The following is a 23,885-nucleotide window of genomic DNA, read 5'->3' as shown; positions in this document are numbered from 1 at the left end:
GTAAATATCGCAGGCTAGCGATGACATCGAGAGTTGATTATGGTCTGCATAAGTTAATCAATGTCTAATTAATGATTTAGATAATATTTTGGGCCTAAGGAAAACCGGCAAGAGAGAGAGAGAGACAGGGAGGGTTTAACGTCCACTCGACACACACTAGGTCATTTCGGGACTAACACATGGTTCAATTTTATTTCAATAATTCGCTTGCCTGTAGGGGTCTTTAGCAGTGGGAGGAAACCGGAGGACCCAGAGAAAACCCACGAGGTTGGACAGGCGACCCCACTCCTTGTCACGTACAACCGGGGAATCGAACCAACCACGCCAGTTGACTGTAAAATTAGAACAGTTCTGTAAATTCTACAAAAGCAGAAGTATTATACAAATATTCTTCTCTATCAGTTACAAAATATGGGAGCCGTGGTGGCTGAGAAAGTAAGACGGGGATCGCTAACCAGTAGGTCTTGGGTTCGCTCTCGGTGTTGGCAGAGAAATTTTTGGGGCAGGGTTTCCACTTGTCAGTGTTGATGGATCGAAGACATGTTAAAGACAGTGTCTAGTCAATCGGATCGGACAAAAAAAAAACGCGGTCCTGTGTACATATCAACATACACATAATACACATAAAAGAACTCTTGATAGCTGGAGAAATTGAAATAAGAGCACAATGTATCGGGTAAGTTGGTCAGTTCATATAGTAGGACATTAAACCCCATTTTAAATCATTTCATAACACAATGCATGGTGGATACCTGTCTTCATTAGCCCGGTTGGTGCAGAGAGGGAGAGAGAAAGGTTTAAGTCCACTCAACACAAACTAGATCATTTCGGGACTAACGCGTAGGGGTCTTTAGCAGTGGGAGGAAACCCGGAAAATACCCATGCAGTTGTACAGGTGATCTTACTCCTTGTCACGTACAATCAGGAAATCAAAACCAAGCCAGTTGACTAAATGACAGACCTTATGATACAACCTACGCTAACCATTCGGCAATCCAACACCGAAAAGTAGGACGCTAACCCTATTGTTACTATACAATATATAGGATACAAGAAAGTTACCTCAAGCAACAATTAAAGTCCATGGATAGGTTGAAATATGTAACAAAGCATTTCTCATATAAAAAATATTAGTTATTATTTTATCTGTAATATACACAACAAGCTGTATATATATCTACAATTATTTCTCCACAGTATATACAAATTACTTACATTAATAAATAGATGCTAAGGTTTTAACTATAGCCAATCAGATTAAAATACAGATCTATATTCCGTTTCATTTTTTTTATACTCTCGATGACCTACACTACATGAAGATCCGACCGGTTGTACTGGAAGGTCGCATCAGAGGTCATGCGAGTGACTTTTGACCCTATGATGTCAGACATTGATTAATCAATCTGCATTGATGTTTTTAGTGGTTTAGCCACAGTTCTGTGCATCGCACGCCAAGAACTCCCCGTAACAGACCGTTTCATTGGCTAATCCCTAACTTCAACCAGAACGGCAGTAAAATAACAACTCTTCCAGATCCTAGTGTAGAAAAGACAAGTATAATGTGTCAGGGTATGTCGTAAATGTAGTGTTAGTAATGTTTGTGTGATAACCGAAGCTATTTAAAGTATCAAGACCTGTTGATGGTAGTTGCACGAGGTTTGAATAAAATGTCTTGACTGAGAGAATCTGTTTGTTATACAAGACTAATATGAGACCAATAGTCCTAACAATATAACATAATGAAATTTTGAACTATAAAAAAACGAAACGAAATAGGATCTGTGTTTTAATCAGTTTGAACAATAACAATCAATAACAAAATTTTCCCGATCTGTATTTAATAAAAGAGTTATTCCCCGTCAAATCACCCAATGAATTAGACCCACCCCTTTCTATTGTCCTCATTATATGCTTACTTTTTGTTCAAAAAGCTGATATTCTGATGCAATTTACCTTTATTGTCCAACTGTCGGTTCGATCAAGCCAAAATTTGAAATTTTTGACATGGAATAACCCAAAATATGTTATAATTGAGAATCCCTCAGATTACAAATATATTTTATTATATACAGTGTAGCCCTCTCTATAAATTGTATTAATGGTTCACTTGGAAGTTGACAACAGCAAGTTAACCTGAAATATATAATAATAATATTATTGGATCAATTAAACCTCTTGGGTCATGGAATGCAAACGTCGTTGTTGTATTGGCTTCAAATAAAACAAGCCAACATAGTGAGAATGATGTGATCGCTCACGTTAACCCATGAACTTCAATTATTTAACCACCTATATGTGGTCCTAAAATACAGATGTGACCTCATCCTTTGATGTTGGACGGGGTACCATTATTTCAAAAAACTATTTAATACTAGATGAAATATTAGACTCAAGTGACGTATTTCATTGCAAAGCACTGGGCGCGTGTCTGTATTTTAAGCTGTTTAATGGTCTTGAGCTGAAGACATTAAGTACGTTCCTCGTATTGTTTCAATATATTACTTAATGTCTTGTTCTTGACCATTAAACCACACAAAACTACATCTGGTGTCAAGAAATATATTTATAAACATAAAAATTAGTATATGACCAGGTGAAAAAGGTGTAAACCAATACCTGTTCTGAACTGGGACAAGCCACGATCTGCCTATCTTCTTCATTATATTCATCTTGTAAAATCTGTTCTAATTGTTGAAAACATTGTTGAACATTCACCTTTTAAAAGAAAACATGTCAAAATAGGGTTTTTAATAAATGTATAACCGACAAAACAAAATTCAACAGACAGACAGAGAAATAGGGTTTAACATCCACTCAACACAAACTAGGTCATTTTGGAACTAACATATGGTTCAATTTTTTTTCAATAATTTGCTTGCATGTAGGGGTCTTTAGCAGTGGGAGGAAACTGGAGGACCCGGAAAAAACACACGAGGTTGGATAGACTCACCCTTTAATTTTATTTGATAGAATGTATAATTGTAATTACCTTGATAGGTTTAAATAAAATAGATTCAGTATCTTTATTGGCCAAATACAAAGCCATACTTCGTAATACACCTGGGGTTTTAGTTTTAACCATTTTATAAGTCTCTGCTACAACATCGTGAACTTTTTCCGGTGTTGCAAAAGGCTGTTGACGTAATGTAACACTTGCAGTTGCTTCTTCCTTTTTCATATTTATCACAACTGATGCCTAAAAAATAAAAAAAATTAAAAATATCTGTGAATTAGGACATCTGTCTTTATCTCCAATTAGAACACAAATTTTTAAAAATCAACTATACCCTTTAACACCTTTGGGCACTGACGCCCTGAAAGACATTAGGCCTATATACTAGCCTCTCAGGCTAAAAATGGACCAAAAATTTTCTTTTTGTACTATTATGAACCCTTAAGACCTGAGCAGCCAAAAAATTCAGCTAAAATACTGGCTGCCACTGTTCGTTACTTATTGGCCGAATGGGTACCAGTGGCGGTCGGTGCCCAGTACTCCAGTCAAGGGGCATCCACGGCTGGTCTTTTAGACGCTAGAGCCCTAAGGGTTAACAGTATCATCTTAAATTCAATCAGATTAAAAAGAGGCCCATCAAAGGGGAGGGAGAGAGAGAGAGGGAGAGATGGGTTTAACGTCCACTCAACACACACTAGGTCATTTCGGGACTAACATATGGTTTAATTTTATTTCTATAATTCGCTTGCGCGTCGGGGTCTTTAGCAGTGAGAGGAAACCGGAGAAATCAGAGAAAACCCACGAGGTTGGACAGGCGACCCTACTCCTTGTCATGTACAACCGGGGAATCGAAACCATGCCAGTTGACTCAATGACAGGCCTTATGATACAGCGTGCACGTGCTAACAATTCGGCCATCCACCTCCCCCCCCCTCCTTTACATGACGATAAGTGGCTGTTACAAATGACAATAAATGGTTGTTACAAGTGACTGTTACAAATAAAGTGAAAGGAAAGAAAGAAATGGGGTTTAACGTCCACTCGACACAAATAAAGTGAACACTTACCCTGGAAAGAAAAGCTTTCAGTGGACCAGTTAAACTATCTGAAACATGGTGTATGAAATCTTCACATGTTTTCTTTAATTGTTGATCCACATCATGTTTAGAATCAACAAAAAACTCGGTCACTTGTGGTGTTCCCTGTAAATACAAAGATTTTTCACTGGTCACTGATTTATATGTTGGAACATCATGATCATATTTTATCAAAAGCTCATCATAGAACAGGTGTGCGAGCTGAAATACAGGTGTTTTAAAAATTGCCATTGAAGTCTGGGCAAAGAGAAAGTGAAATGGAGTTTAAGTCAACTCAATGCAAACTAGGTCATTTTGGGACTAACATATTTTTCAATTTTATTTCAATAATTCGCTAGCAGGTAGGAGTCTTTAGCAATGGGTAGAAACCCATAAGGCTGGACAGGCAACCCTACTACTTGTGATGTACAACCAGGGAATCGAAACCCTGCCAGTTGACTCAATGACAGACCTTATGATACAACACACAGGCGCTAACCATTCGGTCATCCACCCCCCCTAAAAAAAAAAAAGAAGAACGTCATGATCATAAGAATTAAATAAAAATAAAAATAATTTGTAATGTGCTCACCTCAAGTATAAAATGAAGAAGAGCATTGGTACTGTTTAATGCAAATAGTTGGGATTTCTTCTGTAATAAAGCATAAGCTGCATCTGTAATAGATAAACACACATCTTATCAAATCTGTTCATTTTAGACCTTTTTTTTATATTGATATAAGTTTTAGAAAATCAATATTTTCTATATTATCAAAGTCATCACAAACCTATTGTAATCTAAAGATAGGTGGCGCGCATGTAAAAGATCCCTGCTTGGTAGTTGAAATTAGATATAACATTAGGCCGTAGTTCCGCTGCCCAGGCAAAACTTTCCTCATAGAACATTGTATGGCGTATGCCTGTCTTCATTAGCCCAGTATAGGAGCAGAACAGTAGGAGGTTAAACTCCATTTCATTTCATTTCATTATTTTCTTATATTGATATAAGTTTTAGAAGATCAACATTTTTTACATGATCAAAGCTATGACAAACCTATAGTAATATTAAGATAGGGTATTCTCAATACAAAAACAAAGGCTTCATCTAAATCTGGTGTATACATGGGAACCTTTTATAAAATAAATCTGATTAAAATTTCATTTTACTTGTCTTTACTACACTAGGATCTGGAAGAATTGTTATATAACCCGCGTTCTATTTGATGTGAGCAATTAGCCAATGAAATGGTCTGTTATGGCGAGTTCTTGACGTGGTCTGCACAGAACCGTTGGTAAGCAATTAGAAACGTCAACGCAGATTGATTAATCAATGTCTGACGTCAACGGGTCAAAACAAGCTCGTATGAGCCCTGATGCGACCTCCCAGTAAAACTGGTCAGATCTTCATGTAGTAGAGGCCATCGAAAGTATATAATAACAAAACAAAATATAGATCTGTATTTGAATCAGATTGTTATAAAACATACTGGTATATAAATGTATTGAGATAATAATCTGGTATATACATGGGAACCTTTTATAAAACATACTGGTATATAAATATATTGAGATAATAATCTGGTATATACATGGGAACCTTTTATAAAACATACTTGTATATAAATGTTGAGATATACATTATAATCTGGTTTATACATGGGAACCTTTTATAAAACATATTGCTCGTGGAATACTTGCGCAGGGATACACTCTCTTGAACCACTGAATAACTGAACGGTATTCAATGGTCATTGAGTTCTGTTTTTATTCTATAACTACATGTAAATCTCAAAATACACTGTACTATCCAGATTATCAAAAATAATCATCACCAATAACGTTAAAATTCATCATACGTTCTGCCCTTTTTTCTTTCCTTTTTACAAAAAGTGTGGTTGCCTAGTGGTGACGTCATTACAGTTTGACGTAATTCTGAAAGTGACGTCATTCAGGATAAAAGTAGTGTGTTTCCAAGCCATTGAATACAACCATAGGTTATTCAATGGCATAGGTTATTCAATGGCTGTATTCAATGGCTGTATTCAATATTTGCTTCTATTTGCATCTAGTTATAGAATAATATGGGGTTATGTTAAATAAAGATATAGAGCATGACATTCACCAGAACAGCCCAGACTTTTGTTTTAAAATATTGATTCAAAGAGTCTCTAGATTCCCAAATACTAAAATATCTTCGGATTAACTGCAGCTGAAAATCAGGATGTTAAAAATGGCGTTTACCTTAACCAGTGATAATTATATAAGTACGGAGCTACAACCAACTTACACGGACAGTGCCAGATATAAGAAACAAACGATACCATAACCCTAATGAACATTTATTACAAACAAACAACATAAAAATATTTACAAACAATAGGTTCACAATGGAGATTATTTTATACTTTCGTGTGATATTTTCTGTTTCCGGAAAGCATCAATTTCATTTCAGATATAATTTAAAAAAGACCATAATTCAATTTAATGAAAGGTCATCCTTATGCGGCATAAAATCAAATTTGGGGCGTATTTTCTGTCTGCTTTTCAAATATAAATTAATAAATATCCTCCTTAATGACTCAGTTTAATTCATTTTAATTAAAATTTTAATAAAAAGGTTGATAAAAACCAAATATATATATGTAGAGGAAATATATTGTGTAAGTTAGTAGGTCAACTTCTTGAAAATTGCCCTTTATGTCAAATTCTTTTATAAACCAAGAATTCAATTGGTGTGAGCTATTTCTGTATCTGTTCATTTCTAAATGAAAATCTACATCCTAACCCATGTTATTGTATAAAGAGTGAAATATTGTTTTTAAGACAAATGATTTCTAGTGCAAAATGTATTATGTGTTAAGATTTTTAAGCATAAATAAATATTTTGTGCATTATGTGGTAAAATTAATCGTCTAATATTAGTATAAAAAAAATAAGGGTTTTTTCCGGGTCCTCCCACTGCTAAAGACCTCTATGTGCAAGTGAATTATTGAAATAAAATGGAACCATATGTTAGTCCTGAAATGACCTAGTTTGTGTCAGTGGACTCTCTCTCTCTCTCCCTCTATCTCTCTCCCTCTCTCTCTCTCCCTCTCTCTCTCTCTCTCAATAATTCGCTTGCACTTAAGGGTCTTTAGCAGTGGGAGGAAACCGGAGGACAGGCGACCCTACTCCTTATCACGTACAAAATGGGAATCAAAACCACGCCAGTTGACTCAATGACAGACCTTACAATATTGCACGCACATGCTAGCCATTAGGCCCCCCCCCCCCCATCCCCAGGTGTTTAAAGCAGTAGTCAAATATGTATGGAAGACAGTGAATTTTTTTGCAGCCAATAGATTTACTCAACATGTACAGTAATATGATAAATCTTAAAGCGAGAATTTCATATTTTTAAGTTATATTTGTAAAATGTATTAAAATAAAGCCTTAAAATAGATGGTATCTATAAACAGTCCTACCTTGTTAAAGAATAATCCTATTAATCCTATAATTCACTATTGCCAGTTGAGAAATTGGCAAAAATATCATTTTCAACTTCAAATTAAAACGTTTGAAGATAGCTATTCCATGGGGGGAATAGAAAAACAAGGCAGGTAATTGTGTTTTTATTTCCAGTGTGAATGATCTTATAAGTGTGATAATGATAACCTATGATCGTATAATAGTGACTTGACAACCTATTGAGCAAAAGACATAGAAATAATTATGTTTTGACTTTCTTATAAACTATGAAATTCTCGCTTTAAATATACGAATCTGTACATCTCATGCTCAAGTAAAAACAAACAGGTGTTTTATTAAAGAGATTAGAGGGGCATTAGGTAAGATTAGATAAAGAGCTGACAGTTCTCGCTATCATAGTGAAAAAATAGATAATGACAAAAGAATATGCTGAAAATTTCAGTCAAATGGCTTCACTCTGGACTATCTCTTTAAATCATCCATCACAAAACGTTTTCAAATGCACTAAGTATCACAGGCTAACGATGGCATCGAGAGTTGATTATGGTCTTGATAAGTTAATTAATGTCTAATTTAGATAACATTTAAGGCCTAAAGAAAGACCTGCAATAGGTAGATTTAGCTCTTGCATAATGTATGTTTATTGGAAATTCTACTGAATTAGACATGTAGCTGTCACTGTAACCCAGGTATCATTTAATCTTGTGTATCTAGCACGAATTTCTTTCATATTCTATCAATATTAAATCTTTGTTTAAAAATTCATTTAAAATCACCAAAAATCATCTAATTTGTACTTGTGTTCAGTTTAAAGCTGACCGTTCAATTTAGAAAATGAGTGTCCAATTTACAAGCGTTTAATTTCTCGATCACTGTTAAATCATAAACACCACAATTGATTATTGATGTATAATGATTAATTTTTGAACAGTGGTCAGGAAATTAAATGCTTGTAAATTGGACACTCATTATCAGAATTAACTAAACACAAGTACAAGTTAGATGATTTTTGGTGATTTTAAATGACTTTTACAAATTATTAAACAAAGATTTGATATTAAACGAATGTAAAAGAAATTAGAGCTAAATGCACAAGATTAAATGATACCTCGGTTACAGTGTTTTCTTACAGATAACTCTCTTATTAGTGCGAAATACTAAATGATACCTGGATTACAGTGTGTCAATCAAAATGACTGATATGTTGATGCAGACTACATGAAACAACACTTAAAAACATAGATATGAACATACCCCTTATACTTCTGAAACCCAGGCCGTGTTCGGTGAATGTCATCTCTGTTATAGTGAAAACAATATTCAAAGTAAACAATATGCAAAATAAAGCGGCGGAGGTATTGAATGAATGAAATGGAGTTATATGGCTCGTCAGCTCCAACCGGGCTATATTGCGCCAAACATATGGTGAATTTAACAAGAAGTGGCGGAGGTGGTGATTAAACGTGTAGTATTATCCACATACAAACTACTAGTAAACTTGAATTGTGAGGATATTACTAAATCAACAAAGAATTCTTTAAGTTAGACTCTTTCGAAAATTTTATTTTACTGAGGGTTCCATCAGAGGCATAAAAAGCAACATACGTGCGTTAATATCACGATAGTGCATTAAATTATATTTCATTTTTAAAATGAGATTTGAGATATATTTCTGGTATATTTAACTTGATTTCATTAATTATTTTTATGGATCCATTCTTACAAGATAATAGAGAAATCTACAAATCAAAATGTTATACCATAACTCTTTCAGTGCCCAACGTGTACGATCTCTTTCTCCGAATAAAATGTAGTCCATTAATCTGATTAAGATATATCCACAGATCCTATTCCGTTTCGTTTTTTATAGTTCAAAATTTTGTTTAACTTGTCTTTACTACACTAGGATCAGAAGAGTTGTTATATAACCCGCGTTCTGGATGATGTAAAGGATTAGCCAATAAAACAGTCTGTTATGACGAGCTTTTGGCGTGAGGTGCACTGAACTGTAGGTAATCCACTAGAAACATCAATGCTGATTGGTTAATCAAATGTCTGATGTCATAGGGTGAAAAGCTACTCATATGACCTCTGACGTGACCTATCGCTATAACTTGTCAGATCTTCATGTAGTGTAGGCCATCGAAAGTATAAAAAACGAAACGAAATATAGATCTGTATTTTAATCGGATTGATGTCCATATGCACCAATTCAACATCACACAATGTACAATCTATTTTGTTTTAATTCTGATAAATAAGAGTTACTCTGGTTGAATCAATCCAAGTCATATTTTAGATATATCCAATGCTTAGAAAATGTTAGCATGTATTTTAGCATTAATCATCTGAAAAAGCACTGTGTACTGAAAGAGTTATGACGCTAAAGGTATAAATGGGATCGGATGTGCATAAAGCAACAAATAATACATCAACTAATAAATTCAAACACTAACATAAAACTATGTACGGCTAATATGACGCTTGAATGAGCACTGACCTTTAAATTTGGTAAAATCTAGATGAGTTTCTCGAATAGAGAAATCGGCGTGAAACGGTGCAATCTGTTCTCGTAGTATCAATAAATGTTTGACAAGGAAAAGCTGTCCATCTAATGCAACCTGCAACAAGAAAACTCAAGTCATCAGCATGCCGCACTACTGAATGCCAAAAAGTAGTCAAATTTGTTTCCCTGGTATGCTGTGTCTGTTCAACTAAAATCGTCAATTTAGGACTTAAAATGTTGGTCAACTAGCTTAGTGTCTGTTCTCAAGGGGAGCTAACTGTAGACAGACAGCCTAAGTTTAGTATGGGGTTGAATGCGAAATGAAATGAAATGAAATGAAATGGGGTTTAACGTCCTACTGTTCTGCTCTTAACCTGGGCTAATGAAGACGGGCATACGCCATACAGTGTGCTATGAGGGAAATTTTGCCCGGGCAGCGGCACTACGGTCTACTCTTATATCGAATTCCAACTGCCAAGGGATCTTTTACGTGCACGCCAATGTGTACACGGGACCTCGGTTTTTCGTCCCATCCGAACGACTAGACAGCTTTCCTCGTCAGCCCCTCCATCCTGCATCACTGACAAGGGAGGGGTTTAATGTAGCCTTGATTGTTATGAATATGAGTGTCTGGATAGCCTGAGTTCTATCCTCTTCAATAGAAGGCTTGATCTCGCTTTAACTATGTCACAACCTCTGATTGGACGCTACTGTTCACGTGTCTGTAGATAACGTAGCTATGAGATCGGGAATTGTGAAGTAATCTAGCAATGTTCAGATGTTGTAAAACTCGCAGTCGTAGCTTCAGGAACATGGGGTACTATTTTACATACCTTTCTTTTACTTATTCCATCTTCAGCTTTCTTCAATGAATCTATACAAGCTTGTAGTGCTTCTTGTGATAAACCTTGAAATGTTGTTCTCTGTAAGACAAAAGATATTAATGTAAGGCTGAATTTACACTTTACAGTACTGAGCTCAGCTTTTAGGCAATACAAAAAAACATTCTGGTTCTCAGAGAGATTAGAGAGAGAAATGGGGTTTAACGTCCACTTGACACAAACTTTCGGGACTAACATATGGTTTAATTTTATTTCAATAATTTGCGTAGGGGTCTTTAGCAGTGGGAGGAAACCAGAGGACCCAGAGAAAACTCCGCAAGGTTGGACAGGCGACCCTACTCCTTGTCATGTACAACTGGGGAATCGAAACCATGCCAGTTGACTCAATGACAGACCGTATGATAGAGCGTGCACATGCTAACCATTCGGCCATCCAATCCCCCCTCCGGTTCTCAGACAATCCAGACCCAGAGTATTGTTTTTGCATGGCTTTACATTACTCAATTTTCTTCTTTTCAAAATTGGTTGGGTGTTTTTTCTTTAAATATGTGTAACTTATTTTTTTTTACCGGGGGTCACTGTGTCTTAGACGCTGGCTCGCTAGTCTGGAGGTTGAGTGTTCACTCCCTGCATTGGCCGAGAAAGTTCATCCAGATTTTCCGGCATGGTTCCCCCTGGTCAGTGATGCAGGACGGAGGGCCTGACAAAGACAGCTGTCTAGTCATTTGGATGGGACGAAAAACCGAGGTCCCGTGTACACATTGGCGTGCATGCAGCAAATCCATTGACAGTTGGAATTCGATATAAGAGTAGGCTGTAGTACTGCTGCCTGGGCAAAATTTCCCTCATAGAACACTGTATGGCGTATGTCCGTCTTCATTAGCCCAGTACGGTGCATAATAGTAGGACGTTAAACCCCATTTCATTTCGTTTCATTTCATTTCAAAACTACAAGGTACTTCCAGTAAGTAACATAGTACATCTAATTCTGATATTAAACTTCAAGTTACATTTATATTTTTTTTGAAAGACAAGAAACAATTACATACAATGCAGTCTCTTAATTAGATAAACAATAAATGATTATTAAGAGAGAGAAATGGGGTTTAACGTCCACTCGACACAAACTAGGTCATTTCGGGACTAACATATTGTTTAATTTTATTTCAATAATTTGCTTGCGCATAGGGGGTCTTTAGCAATGGGAGGAAACCGGACGACCCAGAGAAAACCCATGAGGTTGGACAGCGACCCTACTCCTTGTCATGTACAACCGGGATATCAAAACCCCACCAGTTGGCTCAATGACAGATCTAACCATTCGGCCATCCACCCCCGCCCTAAGATAAAAGTAACTTACATCAATACATCTATATAGTTTGGACAGAGTTACTAGTGTTCTACGTACTGTAGGATACCACATACCATGTAAATCTGCTGGTGACATGGGCATATTAGTTGGTGTTATTTCTAAACCTGCCAATATCAATAACAATAAAGAAATAACATTATAGAGTTTATATATTATAATTGTATGATCAACTATTGTTTAAACTGTGTATGCTGTCCTTGGTGGATGCAATGATACAATAAAATCTTATCTTATCTATATCAATTTAGTTAAATTAATTTTCTAAAACCAAATAAATTAACTTTAATGAAGGAGAGGATGGCTAGTTTTTGTAAAATATTCAACTAGATTTAGTATTATCCCTTTCAATCTCCCATCTGTCAATTCGTTAGGGTTATTCCGGTACATGTTGGTGGCGGCAGGGTGAGGGGGGGCTGACATTTTTGATTATTTGAACGATTCTGTATAAGTTGCGGGTGCGATCCCAGTGTTGGCAGAGAAAGTTGATCAAGATTTTCTGGGATGCAGGATGGAGGGCCTGACAAGGACAGCTGTCTAGTTGTTTGGATGGTACGAAAAACTGAGGTCCCGTGTACACATCCCTTGGCAGTTGGAATTCGATATAAGAGTAGGCCATCTTTATTAGCCCAGTTGGAGCAGAACAGTAGGACGTTAAACCCCATTTCATTTCACCTGGTATTTTTGTTGTTGGTATCTGTCCTGCCTCTGTTCCTAATTGATCCTCCTGACTTATAGTAAGCTGTGCTACTTCTTGACTTGTACTAGAAGCATTTGATGGAGTTCTAGAATGGCTGCTACTGACTGGTTTCTTCAGACTTTCTGCAATACTCTGTAAATAGCAAAAATAACAGAATATTGTACTTATTTACCAAATCTTAAATTGAGATTGGTTGGTCGATTGATCTTATGCATGCACTTTAGATCATAAGTACTGTCATTGATATAAGTGGCAAGGTTTCACTTCTCAGCTTGTATGTGACCATTTTGTGGGTAGTTTTGTGTTGTTAGTCCCATAATGACCTAGTTTGTGTCGAGCTGGAAACAGTTTTAACTAGAGAGAGAGAGCGAGAAATGGGGTTTAACATCCACTTGACACTAAATAGGTCATTTCGGGACTAACATATGGTGCAATTTTATTTCAATAATTCACTTGCGCGTAGGGGACCGGGAGAAAACCTACGAAGTTGGACAGGCGACCCTACTACTTGTCATGTACAATCAATCGTGCCACTTGATTCAATGACAGATCTTTTGATACAACATGCACATGCTAACCATTCGGCCATCCACCTACATTAAGTTAACATGAAAATAATATCTGATTAGGAAGAAGAATGGAATTGTCAAACTGATGTAATTAAAAGTAATCTATACCTCCATCATTTCAAGTTTTTCAGGATAAGCCAGATCCCCTGAAGCTGGTGAATAATTTAATATATCAGATTTGATATAGATATATGTTCTATATACTAAACGTTCTTGTACGTCCATCAACATCTGTTTACAGATCACTTCAAACGCTGCCAATTCTTGACCTGTAAATAATAATATATGTAAGTTTAGACATACATTATACAAGAGCTAAATCTGCCAATTGCAGGTCATTCTTTAAGCCTGAAATGTTATCTAAATTATTAATTAGACATTAATTAACTTATCCAGGCCATAATCAACTCTCGATGGCATCGCTAGCCTGCGATGTTTATTGGATTAGGTTCCGATTTGCTGTTCGACTTCCATTCATAATTAAATCATGAAATGGAAAATCAAGACTATGTTTTTCATCCTACCGACTTTAGTAATGATGATTCAGGTTAGGCCGACAATTCAATCGCTAAAATCTCGGTTCAGCAAATTGCCTTTACCTTATCTAGTTTTTAACTATTATAGTGAGAATTACCAGCTCTTTATCTAATCTCCCATAATGTATCTTTAATAATCTTATGTAAATTGTTCGCTGATAATAGGGACCTTTCGCTTGGTACGAAAATGAATACGAAAACATCATCTATTCGAGTGTGAGGTCAACCCGTACATGAGTGTTTGACCAGTGAAAAACGTTACACCCGTGGAGCTGGATTCACGGAGGTATGTAAACGAAAATGTTTCTTGCCTCATATATTGAATTTTACACAATTTTTCGACGCCATGTGTATATTGTCGATTGTGTAGTAGAATATGTTCAAATGCAATATTCTGCTTGATTCATTGCATATCTGCCTAAAAATTGATTAAAACTTTGCCTGGACCAAGAGGTTCGTGGAGTGAAATTAATTCCATCTAGCTATTATCGTATGTCAGATTGTGAAACCGTGTGTTAGAGGATACGAAAACGAATATGTAAACGAACATATGTACTGATGCAAAAGGTCCCTATTATTAATAGCAAGATGGCATTAATTTCATTCCAGGCACCTCTTGGTCCAGGCAAAGTCTTCAATTGATTTTTTGGCAGATATACTTAAATGTATTCATATGTATCACAAAGGTTTTACAACTTTAATGTAAAGATACACAGCACTTTTGGGGTAATGCATTGAAAGAAATAGAAATTGGGTTTAACGTCCACTCAACACAAACTAGGTCATTTCGGAACTAAAACATGATTCAATTTTATTTCAATAATTCGCTTGCACGTAGGGGTCTTTAGCCGTAGGAGGACACTGGACGACCCAGAGAAAACCCACAGGGTTGGACAGGTGACCCTACCAGACAAAATACAAACAATGATCAAACAATGTACTTACTATTATTACTGATATGCTCTTCCATCATTTCTATTTTTAGAATACTACACAGTTCTGATAGGGTTTCAAGATGATTAACGTGTATAATCAGTGGTCTGAATACGTCATATAAATTATTGCACATTTTTTCTAACATCTGACTGTAAATAAAAATAATAGTTTATCAATAAACAATTTCAGATTATATTCAGGTCAAAAATGTGTAATGTAAACTCGACAAAGACTAGGTCATTTTGGGACTAACACATGATTTAATTTTATTTCAACAATTCGCATGCGCGTAGGGTTCTTTAGCAGTGGGAGGAAACCAGAGGGCCCAGAGAAAACCCACGAGGTTGAACAGGCGATCCTACTCCTTGTCACGTACAACCGGGGATTCGAAACCACGTCAGTTGACTCAATGACAGGCCTTAACCATTCAGCCATCCAACCCCCGTTCCTGAAGCAATGACCGCGAGTTTTACAACATCTAGACCTTACTACACTGCTTTGCAATTCCCGAACTTTACAGCAGACACATGAACAGTAGCGTCCAATCAGAGGTTGTGACACAAACACACTCAAAACAAATATAGCGACCTCTACAAAAACCTCGACATTGAACGAACCTTGAACTTTGCAACTCAATTATCAGAGATAGACATATTAGCTGGACAGCGCGAGACTTGATATTCACGATGATCGAGGAATCTGATAGGCTCTAAAGCTAGGTCAGTGCCCAATCGAAATAAGTGCCAAAATATGCTGGGTATTACGTGAAGGGTGAAGGGTTTGATAAGATGTACGGAGTTAAAGCGAGATCAAGCCTTCTATTGAAGATGGCTGAGTACTGGCAACTGGTCAATAAAAATTAATTGTACTAACTCTAACAAGGGTGTTGGTTTAGAAAAGAAATTAAAGAATAACTGATATTCATCTTCACAAACATGAACCATAAAAGCACAACCACTTCTTACCTGAAATAAAGAAACGTAGGTGAGTATTCAAAATAAGTTGTGAGAAAAAAATCCTAATAATGCCATCAGCACAATAACCAGTAACAGGGTGTGTACAACTCAGAACAGTTAAACTTCCAGGAGTTTTCCAGGAGTTATTTACCAGATTCCAGGAGTCCCTGTATAGAATTCTACATCATAATGTATTTTTTTTCTACGCGTGAAGAACAATCTTTGACTTATGGCGACAAGCTCGTGATCTTTTTTAAGAAACATTCGATGACTACCTTCAGATTTATATCTTAAAATATATAGCGAAACCACAAATGTTAATTTTCCTGGAGTTTCAAGGGGTAATCTTGTTTTTCCAGGATTTTCCAGTACTGGAAATCACATTTTCATGTTTCCAATATTTTCAAGGAGTTTCAAGGAGTGCTCGAACATTGAGTAACAACATAGTGCTATATTTTAATTTCAAGCTCGCTAATCATTTCTTGATCCATGTGATAGAATAAGATTATATTTGGGTCTGATGCTGTAGGGTAAAAAAAGTTAGCGTGTCTGTGAAAAGTATGTGAAAAATATGCATGATTGCTGTGGCTATTTGTAGTAGCGCACATGTGGCTAAGAGTTGTCACACATTGCCAATCAGGCTTCCTTCGAAAGTCACAACCAATGAAATGAAATGGGGTATAACGTCCTAATAAATGAAATGAAATGAAATATGGTTTTATGGCACGTCAGCTCCAACCGGGCTATATTGCGCCAAACATTTGGTGAATCTAATGAGACAAATTAAAATGATATCACATTAATGAATTTATTTATGTAAATAAAACAAATATCACAGAAAATATATTAATTAAGAATAAATATAACAAATCTTTTACATATATAAATATTTAAAAAGATATACATGATTAAATATATACAATTAAAATTGGGAATAAAAGTTTGTCTCTTTTAAAAATATTAGCACTTCATCATATTTTCTGGCTCTCACAATGAAATGGGGTTTAACGTCCTACTGTTCTGCTCCAACTGGGCTAACGAAGATGGGCATACACCATACAGTGTGCTATGAGGGAAATTTTGCCTGGGCAGCGGCACTATGGCTTACTCTTATATCGAATATTACAACTGCCAAGGGGTCTTTTACGTGCACTCTAATGTATACACAACTCTTCGGTTTTTGTTCCATCCAAACAACTAGACAGCTGTCCTTGTCAGGCCTTCCTTTCTCCACCTCCTACACCACGATTTCCTCCAACTGCCAAAGACCCATAGCGCAAGCGAATTATTAAAATAAAATTGAACCATGTATTAGTCCCGAAATGACATATTTTGTGTCGAGTGGACTTAAACCCTCTGTCTGTCTGTCTGTCTGTCTCTCTCTCCTCAAGGTATTAGATGTTTGTTTTAATACAATAAGATCGGGACGCGACTGATCGAACGAATACTTGTGTAAATATGATATAAACTATGTTAAATATTTACCAGAGCACAATGATCTCTATAATGTTTAGCAGCAAGATCTGTAACAGTAGAGGCGATACTAGGACCCAATAACTTCTCTCTTTGTAGAAAATAACACTGATGACATTCTGTTAATACTTCTGCATATCTAAAAAATTAAATGCCTTTAATTTCTCTGTTAAAAAATAAACAACCCAATTCATTATTTATGTATAATGATTAATTTTTGAACAGTGGTCAGGAAATTATATAATTGTAAATTGAACACACAGTATCAAAATTAATCAGTCAGCTTTAAACTGGACATAAGTACAAATTATATGATTTTGGGTGATTCTAAATGATTTTTACATTTTTTTAAACAAAGATTTGATATTAAATGAATGTAAAAGAAATTAGTCCTAAATAGACAAGATTAAATAATACCTGGGTAACGGTGTGGCATTCAATAGAAAATTGGTGAATAAAAATTATAAATTGATATTGAGTGATCTAACAAGTTTAAACAATGATCTTACTCTGGTGATTTGTCAACTCGAATCTCCAACTGTTCTGTTAACGATTTTACACGAGGTGCATTAGCTCGGAATTTACCATAAAATAATGTAAAGGCATTGTCTGCTAAATTAGGAGTGTCCTGAAATATACAAATAATCTTAATCATTATGTTACATAATTATATTTGAATAAATGACCAGCTCTGAGTTTCTGATAGTCAGCAGCTCTTTTACGTTCTTTTTCACCCCTATCCATTCGAGAGAGAGAGAGAGAGAGAGGGAGAAATGGGGTTTAACTTCCATCTGAAACAAACTAGGTCATTTCACGACTAACATATGATTCAATTTCATTTCAATAATTCGCTTGTCATGTACAACCGGGGGATCGAAACCACTCCAGTTGACTGAATGACAGACCTTATGATACAACGCGCATGCACTAACCATTCGGTCATCTAACCCGCCCTCTCCCCCATCCGATCGACTACATGCTGTTTCTTGCCAGGCCAGTCAGCCATCTATCAACACTGACAAGAGGAAACCACTCTGAGAAATCAGATGGAACTTTCTCCACCAGTACCAGGATCGAAAAAAGGAACATCCTGGTTAGTAAGCAAGCACCTTAATCACTGAGCCACTGTGGCTCCAATCAAAGAAAGAAGTATAATAATGAATGCTTTACTATATCTCACTAGGCCCTCCAACCTACACCACTGATATAGGAACTTTCTCAGCAAACACCAGGGTCCTTATTCACGAAAACTTAAACTAAGATACAATCGAAATTTTAAGAAAAACTGCAATTCGATTGGCTGACCAGTAAAATCAATTTGCATATATCCAATGAAGTTGCAGTATTTCTTAAAATTTTGGTTGTAACTTAGTTTAAGTTTTCGTGAATAAGGGCCCTGCAGCATAACCTGGGACCTATTAGTTAGTGAGTAAGCCATCAAAGAAAGAAATATAATAATGAATGGTTTACCTTTTTAGGTTGAACTTGTTGTGTAGCATTTTGTAATATAGTTGTAACGTGTGTTTTGATTAGACCAAGAGCGCGAGACAAACACTGCTTAAATCGGGCCAAATACGTCTGGGATTCTTTATATCGTGCCTGAAAATAATAATAATAATATGAACATTTATGATTGTGCTTACTCCATTCATATTGCATGCTCTAGAAGATAATAAATAAGTAGCTGTTTTTTTTCCATAAGTATGTGTTTTTGTGTATTGCTCTAAGAAATTAGTGCTAGATACACAAGTTTAAATGATAACCGGGTTATAGTGCAAGCCATTGGTCATTATATATGTATACAATAAATTATTTCAATCCATGCAACAAAATAACCTTAAATAAATGCAAAATTTAAAGATACATTATGGGAAATAAGTTAAAGAGCTGACAGTTCTCACTATAATAGTTAAAAACTAGATAACGTAATGGCAATTTGCTGAAAATTTCAGTCAAATTGATCTACTATGAACGAAGAATTAAGCAATTGAAATTTCGAGCTAGCCTTGATCATCATTATTAAATCTGTACGATAAAAAACATAGTCTTGATTATCCATTTCATGATTTAATTATGAATGGAATGTCGAACTGCAAATCGGAACCTAATCAAATAAACATCGCAGACTAGCGATGCCATCGAGAGTTGATTATGTTCTGGATAAGTTAATTAATGTCTAATTAATAATTTAGATAACATTTCAGGCCTAAAGAAAGACCTGCAATAGACAGATTTAGCTCTTGTATAATGTATGTTTAAATAAATGCAAAATTTAATAATGGTAAACGAAAGCATACTTACATTATTTCTAAAATAATGAATACATTCATCCATTCTGGATAACATTGGTATAAATGATTCATTTGTAACAGATAGAGTAGGAGAACCAAGCTTCTGTAAAAATAATATTTTATACAATGAGTGTTATTATAAATAATGAGACCAAAAGAATCCACATTTTAAAAGATGAAAAGGTTTTCAGGTCCTTAAACAATCTTAAACCAAGATTTATTAATCAGTGATTCTTTCTAGTCGTTAACTAGCAATGAAATATAAGGGTTTAACTTTAATGCAGCAAGGAGAGAGAGAGAGAGAGAAATGGGGTTTAACGTCCACTCGACACAAACTAGGTCATTTCGGGTCTAACATATTATGGTTTAATTTTATTTACATAATTCACTTGCGTGTAGGGGTCTTTAGCAGTTGGAGGAAACTGGAGGACCCGGAGAAAACCCACGAGGTTGGAATGCAGCAAGGAAGACAGACTTATGTCTTGCAGTGTGCTATATGATCTCACAGTATACCTTTGTGTCAATTCTCAGCTGTGCTACCAGTCGTATACACAGCAGCTTGATTTTTTTTATCCCATGCAAATGACAAGACTCTTTTTCCTCATCTGGTATATCATCTTGCAAGGGCAAACAAAGGCTGGAAAATCCTGGTGTATTTTTGTTGCCAATGCAGTGATTGAAACCAGGGGTGTCCTGTCTTATGATCCAGACCCACATTTGTCAAGCCATCATGTATCCCTGTTGTTAACAGCTTTATTCACTTTAATGGAATCTTGTGTTAGCTCTGTGCCATAAAGTATTTTTGCGCTATACAAATTGAGACTTATTATTATTATTATTATCATGATGTTTTGTTATGTTTAAACTGGCACACAGAACATTTTTATCAGATACATCCAAATCCTTGCGGCAGGATTCTTGCTGCAATTTAAATTAAAATATACTTACACTGGAAATACTATCGAATTCATTAAAGTATGACAACTTGTTGCTTATACCTTCGGCAAAGTTCATTAATTTTGTCTGAAAAACATTTTATGTCAAATTATATAATTAATTTCATATTACTTTCATAAAACCAAATTTGCTTCACTGCATATTCAGACACAATCAGAATGTGAGAGAGAGAGAAATGGGGTTTAACATCCACTCGACACAAACTAGGTCATTTCGGGACTTATATATGGTTCAATCTTATTGCAATAATTTGCTTGTCCATAGGGGTCTTTAGCAGTGGGAGGAAACTAATTATTTTCACATTCATTCAATAATACCTGGGTTACAGTGTAAATATCTATCAAAATTCAAACTTTAGCTTATTACACTACATTATCGTTCTACAAAAACACCTTCTAACACAGCACAACTAAATGGCCAGGAATTTGGTATTGCTAAGATTTCTAGTAATAGTAATTTTTAAAGTTTAAACAACTGACCTGTTCAGCTAGCAGATGTTCACAAGCTTCATGTAATGTGTTAGTTTTAGTAGAAACATTAATATATTGATTCTGTAATGTCTTTAAATAATCTAAAGCTTGTGTGACTTCATCCAATACCATATTACATTGTTGTCTATATCCATTCAACTCATCCGTATAATTTCTGAAATAATCATACCAATAATTGGAAAACATTCACAAATAGCTTAAAATTTAAAAATATGTACATATTTATTTGTTCTTAAAAACACTATTGATTTATTTTGACGGAAAAAAATGTTTTCACTCCAGACCATGGGTTCCACGTCGGCCGTATATGCCGGTCAAGACCTTGGGCTATGGGAAATGACCGTAACTTGATCTGACCCATCGGTCATTTTGAAAGCCAGAAAATAGCCTTTTTTTCAAAACCCAATTTTGAAACATGGCTACATCGACCTCCACTATGTAACTATACAATTGTACGGCCAGTACAGAATAATGCACACGTATATAGAGTTGGTGTTATAGAGTTGTATACATAGTCGTAAACAGATTTTACTGAGTGTAAATTAATGACGAGTGTCTGGTAGTAGAACTCGACACAAACTAGGTCATTTCGGGACATCCATATGGTTCAATTTTATTTCAATAATTCGCATGCGACTAAGGGTCTTTAACAGTGGGAGGAAACTGGAGGACCCGGAGAAAACCTACAAGGTTTGACAGGCGACCCTACTCCTTGTCACGTACAACCGGGGAATCAAAACCACGCCAGTTGACTCAATGACAGACCTTATGATACCACACCCACATGCTAACCATTCGGCCATCCAACCCCCCTATAATAGAAACAAATGAATGTCAATAGTAACACTAGGTTTATGGTTCCGTCGAGTCAACAGATCTGTTTCACTGGTAACTTTAAAGGGAAATTTCTTAAATGTCAAACCTGTATTGAGATTCTTCATCTTGATCTATATTTTCTTCTAACTCAGAAAACCAGGAGAAAAACTAAATGAAAAAAAAAAGTAACAAAGGGTGAAAACAGATCAATTGTATCTACATGGGTCCATTGATGTCAAATAATAATATTACAAACATCAATTTCATTTAGATAAAAGAAATCATTGTTTTGGCCCATAAGTAGAAATATTACAGCACGTAATATCTTAGAAAAGTGGTTTCACATATCATATTACCTGTACATACATCTTGGTACAGATGCAATATATACATGTAATAATGAGCAATTATAAAAATAGTTATGACTTTCACCAGTGAGTACGGGTGTAATTGATCTCAGAGAGAGAGAGTGAAATAGGGTTTAACGTACACAAACCAGGTCACTTCGGGACCAACATATGGTTCTATTTTATGGGGTCTTTAGCAGTCGGAGGACCTAGAGAAAACCCACAAGGTTGGACAGGCAACCCTACTCCTTGTCACGTACAACTGGTGAATCGGAAACCAAGCCAGTTGACTAAATGACAGACCTTATGATGCAATGCACTAACCAATCAGCCATCCAACCCCACTTTTGGCCTCAGAAAATATACTATGAATATTTGATGATTGATCATTAGTACCTGTTGAGCATTTTCAATTTTCCCTCCTTCTGGAGGTCCAGATTCTTGAAAAAGTTTAAAGAAGACATCTTGTCCTCTAGGGGAAAGTGGTTCTGTTGAGGTTGTAGTGACAACTGGAGCATCATCCACAGGAAGCTAAAAATAAAGAAAATATTAAATGTGTAAAATGACATTCAGTGGAAATGAAATGCGGTTTAACATCCTGCGGTTCTGCTGCGACTGGGCTAATGAAGACAGACATGCAGTGTGCTATAAGGGAAATTTTGCCCAGGCAGCAGCACTATGGCCTACTCTTATATCGAATTCCAACTGCCAAGGGATCTTTTACATGCAAGCCAATGTGTACACGGGCCTCGGTTTTTCGCCCCATCCGAATGACTAGACAGCTGTCCTTGTCAGGCCCTCCTTCTTGCACCACTGACATCGGGAAACCACGTCTGAAAATTCTGATGAACTTTCTCGGCCAATGTGGGATTGAACACGCTACCTCCAGGATAGCGAGCCAGCGTCTTACCCACCGTGGCTCCCACATTCAGTGGATGGTACAACAATGAACAATTCATGTTTTTCATAATAGTCTGGGATAGTTACTTATGTTTTATTACAATGTAATTGAGTCAGTGAGAATTGTGGATGACTTGAAATCGGTAGGGCTAAGGTATGACGTTCAGTCAAACAATACTCTCAAAAACTGAAAAAGCTACAAGAAAGCAAGAAAGCAAATGAAATAGTTAAGTTTCACGCTTAATCACAAAATATTTAGACCTGTCATCTTTTATTGGACTGGTGACCGTACTTTTGACAGGACAAGTTTGAAGTTAGTCAAGCCCTTAGTTGTTGACAGGAGTTGGTGACCAGTGATACCTGCAATTGAAATACTGACTTACGTCTTCAGGGATGGGTCTATAATTTGAATGCTCTGTCAACTCTATCAACGAATCCTTTTGTTTCCTTGACAAAGAAGCCTTAGGATCTGACTTTGATTCCCACAGAGACAATTTTTCACGAATTATTTTTTGATTAACAGATTTTTGTTGCAACGTGTCAGCCATCTTTACAAATATTGGATTATATTTATAAATATCTTTTTTTCCGAAACGAATATTTTGGTATGTTATGCAAATTTATTTCTTGCGTCATGACTTACCCTTTCTTCTGTCTTGGTGACTGAAATAAAATCTCTAACGAACCACTAACAAA

General features: G+C 35.9%; 1 protein-coding gene across 2 annotated transcripts; it reads right to left on the bottom strand.

Moving 5' to 3' along the window:
- Positions 1–1,170: 1,170 nt before the first annotated feature.
- LOC126815045 (conserved oligomeric Golgi complex subunit 3) lies at positions 1,171–23,737 on the bottom strand. Of its 2 annotated transcripts, XM_050540576.2 has the most exons (22): positions 23,573–23,737; positions 22,686–22,820; positions 22,049–22,110; positions 21,115–21,280; positions 20,627–20,701; positions 19,689–19,781; positions 18,858–18,986; positions 17,897–18,015; positions 17,400–17,526; positions 15,832–15,923; positions 14,968–15,107; positions 13,595–13,755; positions 12,893–13,049; positions 12,209–12,324; positions 10,840–10,929; positions 10,001–10,121; positions 8,755–8,799; positions 4,625–4,707; positions 4,024–4,158; positions 2,993–3,199; positions 2,620–2,718; positions 1,171–2,136 (listed from the first exon to the last, which is right to left on the bottom strand). In XM_050540576.2, the coding sequence occupies exons 1-22, from the start codon at positions 23,735–23,737 to the stop codon at positions 2,107–2,109; spliced, it is 2,547 nt and encodes an 848-aa protein (XP_050396533.1). In that variant the 3' UTR covers positions 1,171–2,106. The 2 variants fall into 2 exon arrangements, with proteins under 2 accessions (XP_050396533.1, XP_050396542.1); XM_050540585.2 differs by lacking the exon at positions 8,755–8,799.
- Positions 23,738–23,885: the final 148 nt, after the last annotated feature.

The sequence above is a fragment of the Patella vulgata genome, chromosome 1 (assembly GCF_932274485.2).
Source record: "Patella vulgata chromosome 1, xgPatVulg1.2, whole genome shotgun sequence".
In the NCBI taxonomy this organism is placed as follows: domain Eukaryota; kingdom Metazoa; phylum Mollusca; class Gastropoda; family Patellidae; genus Patella; species Patella vulgata.
The sequence above is the reverse complement of the archived record's forward strand: the minus strand, read 5'-3'. Positions and strand labels throughout refer to the sequence as shown.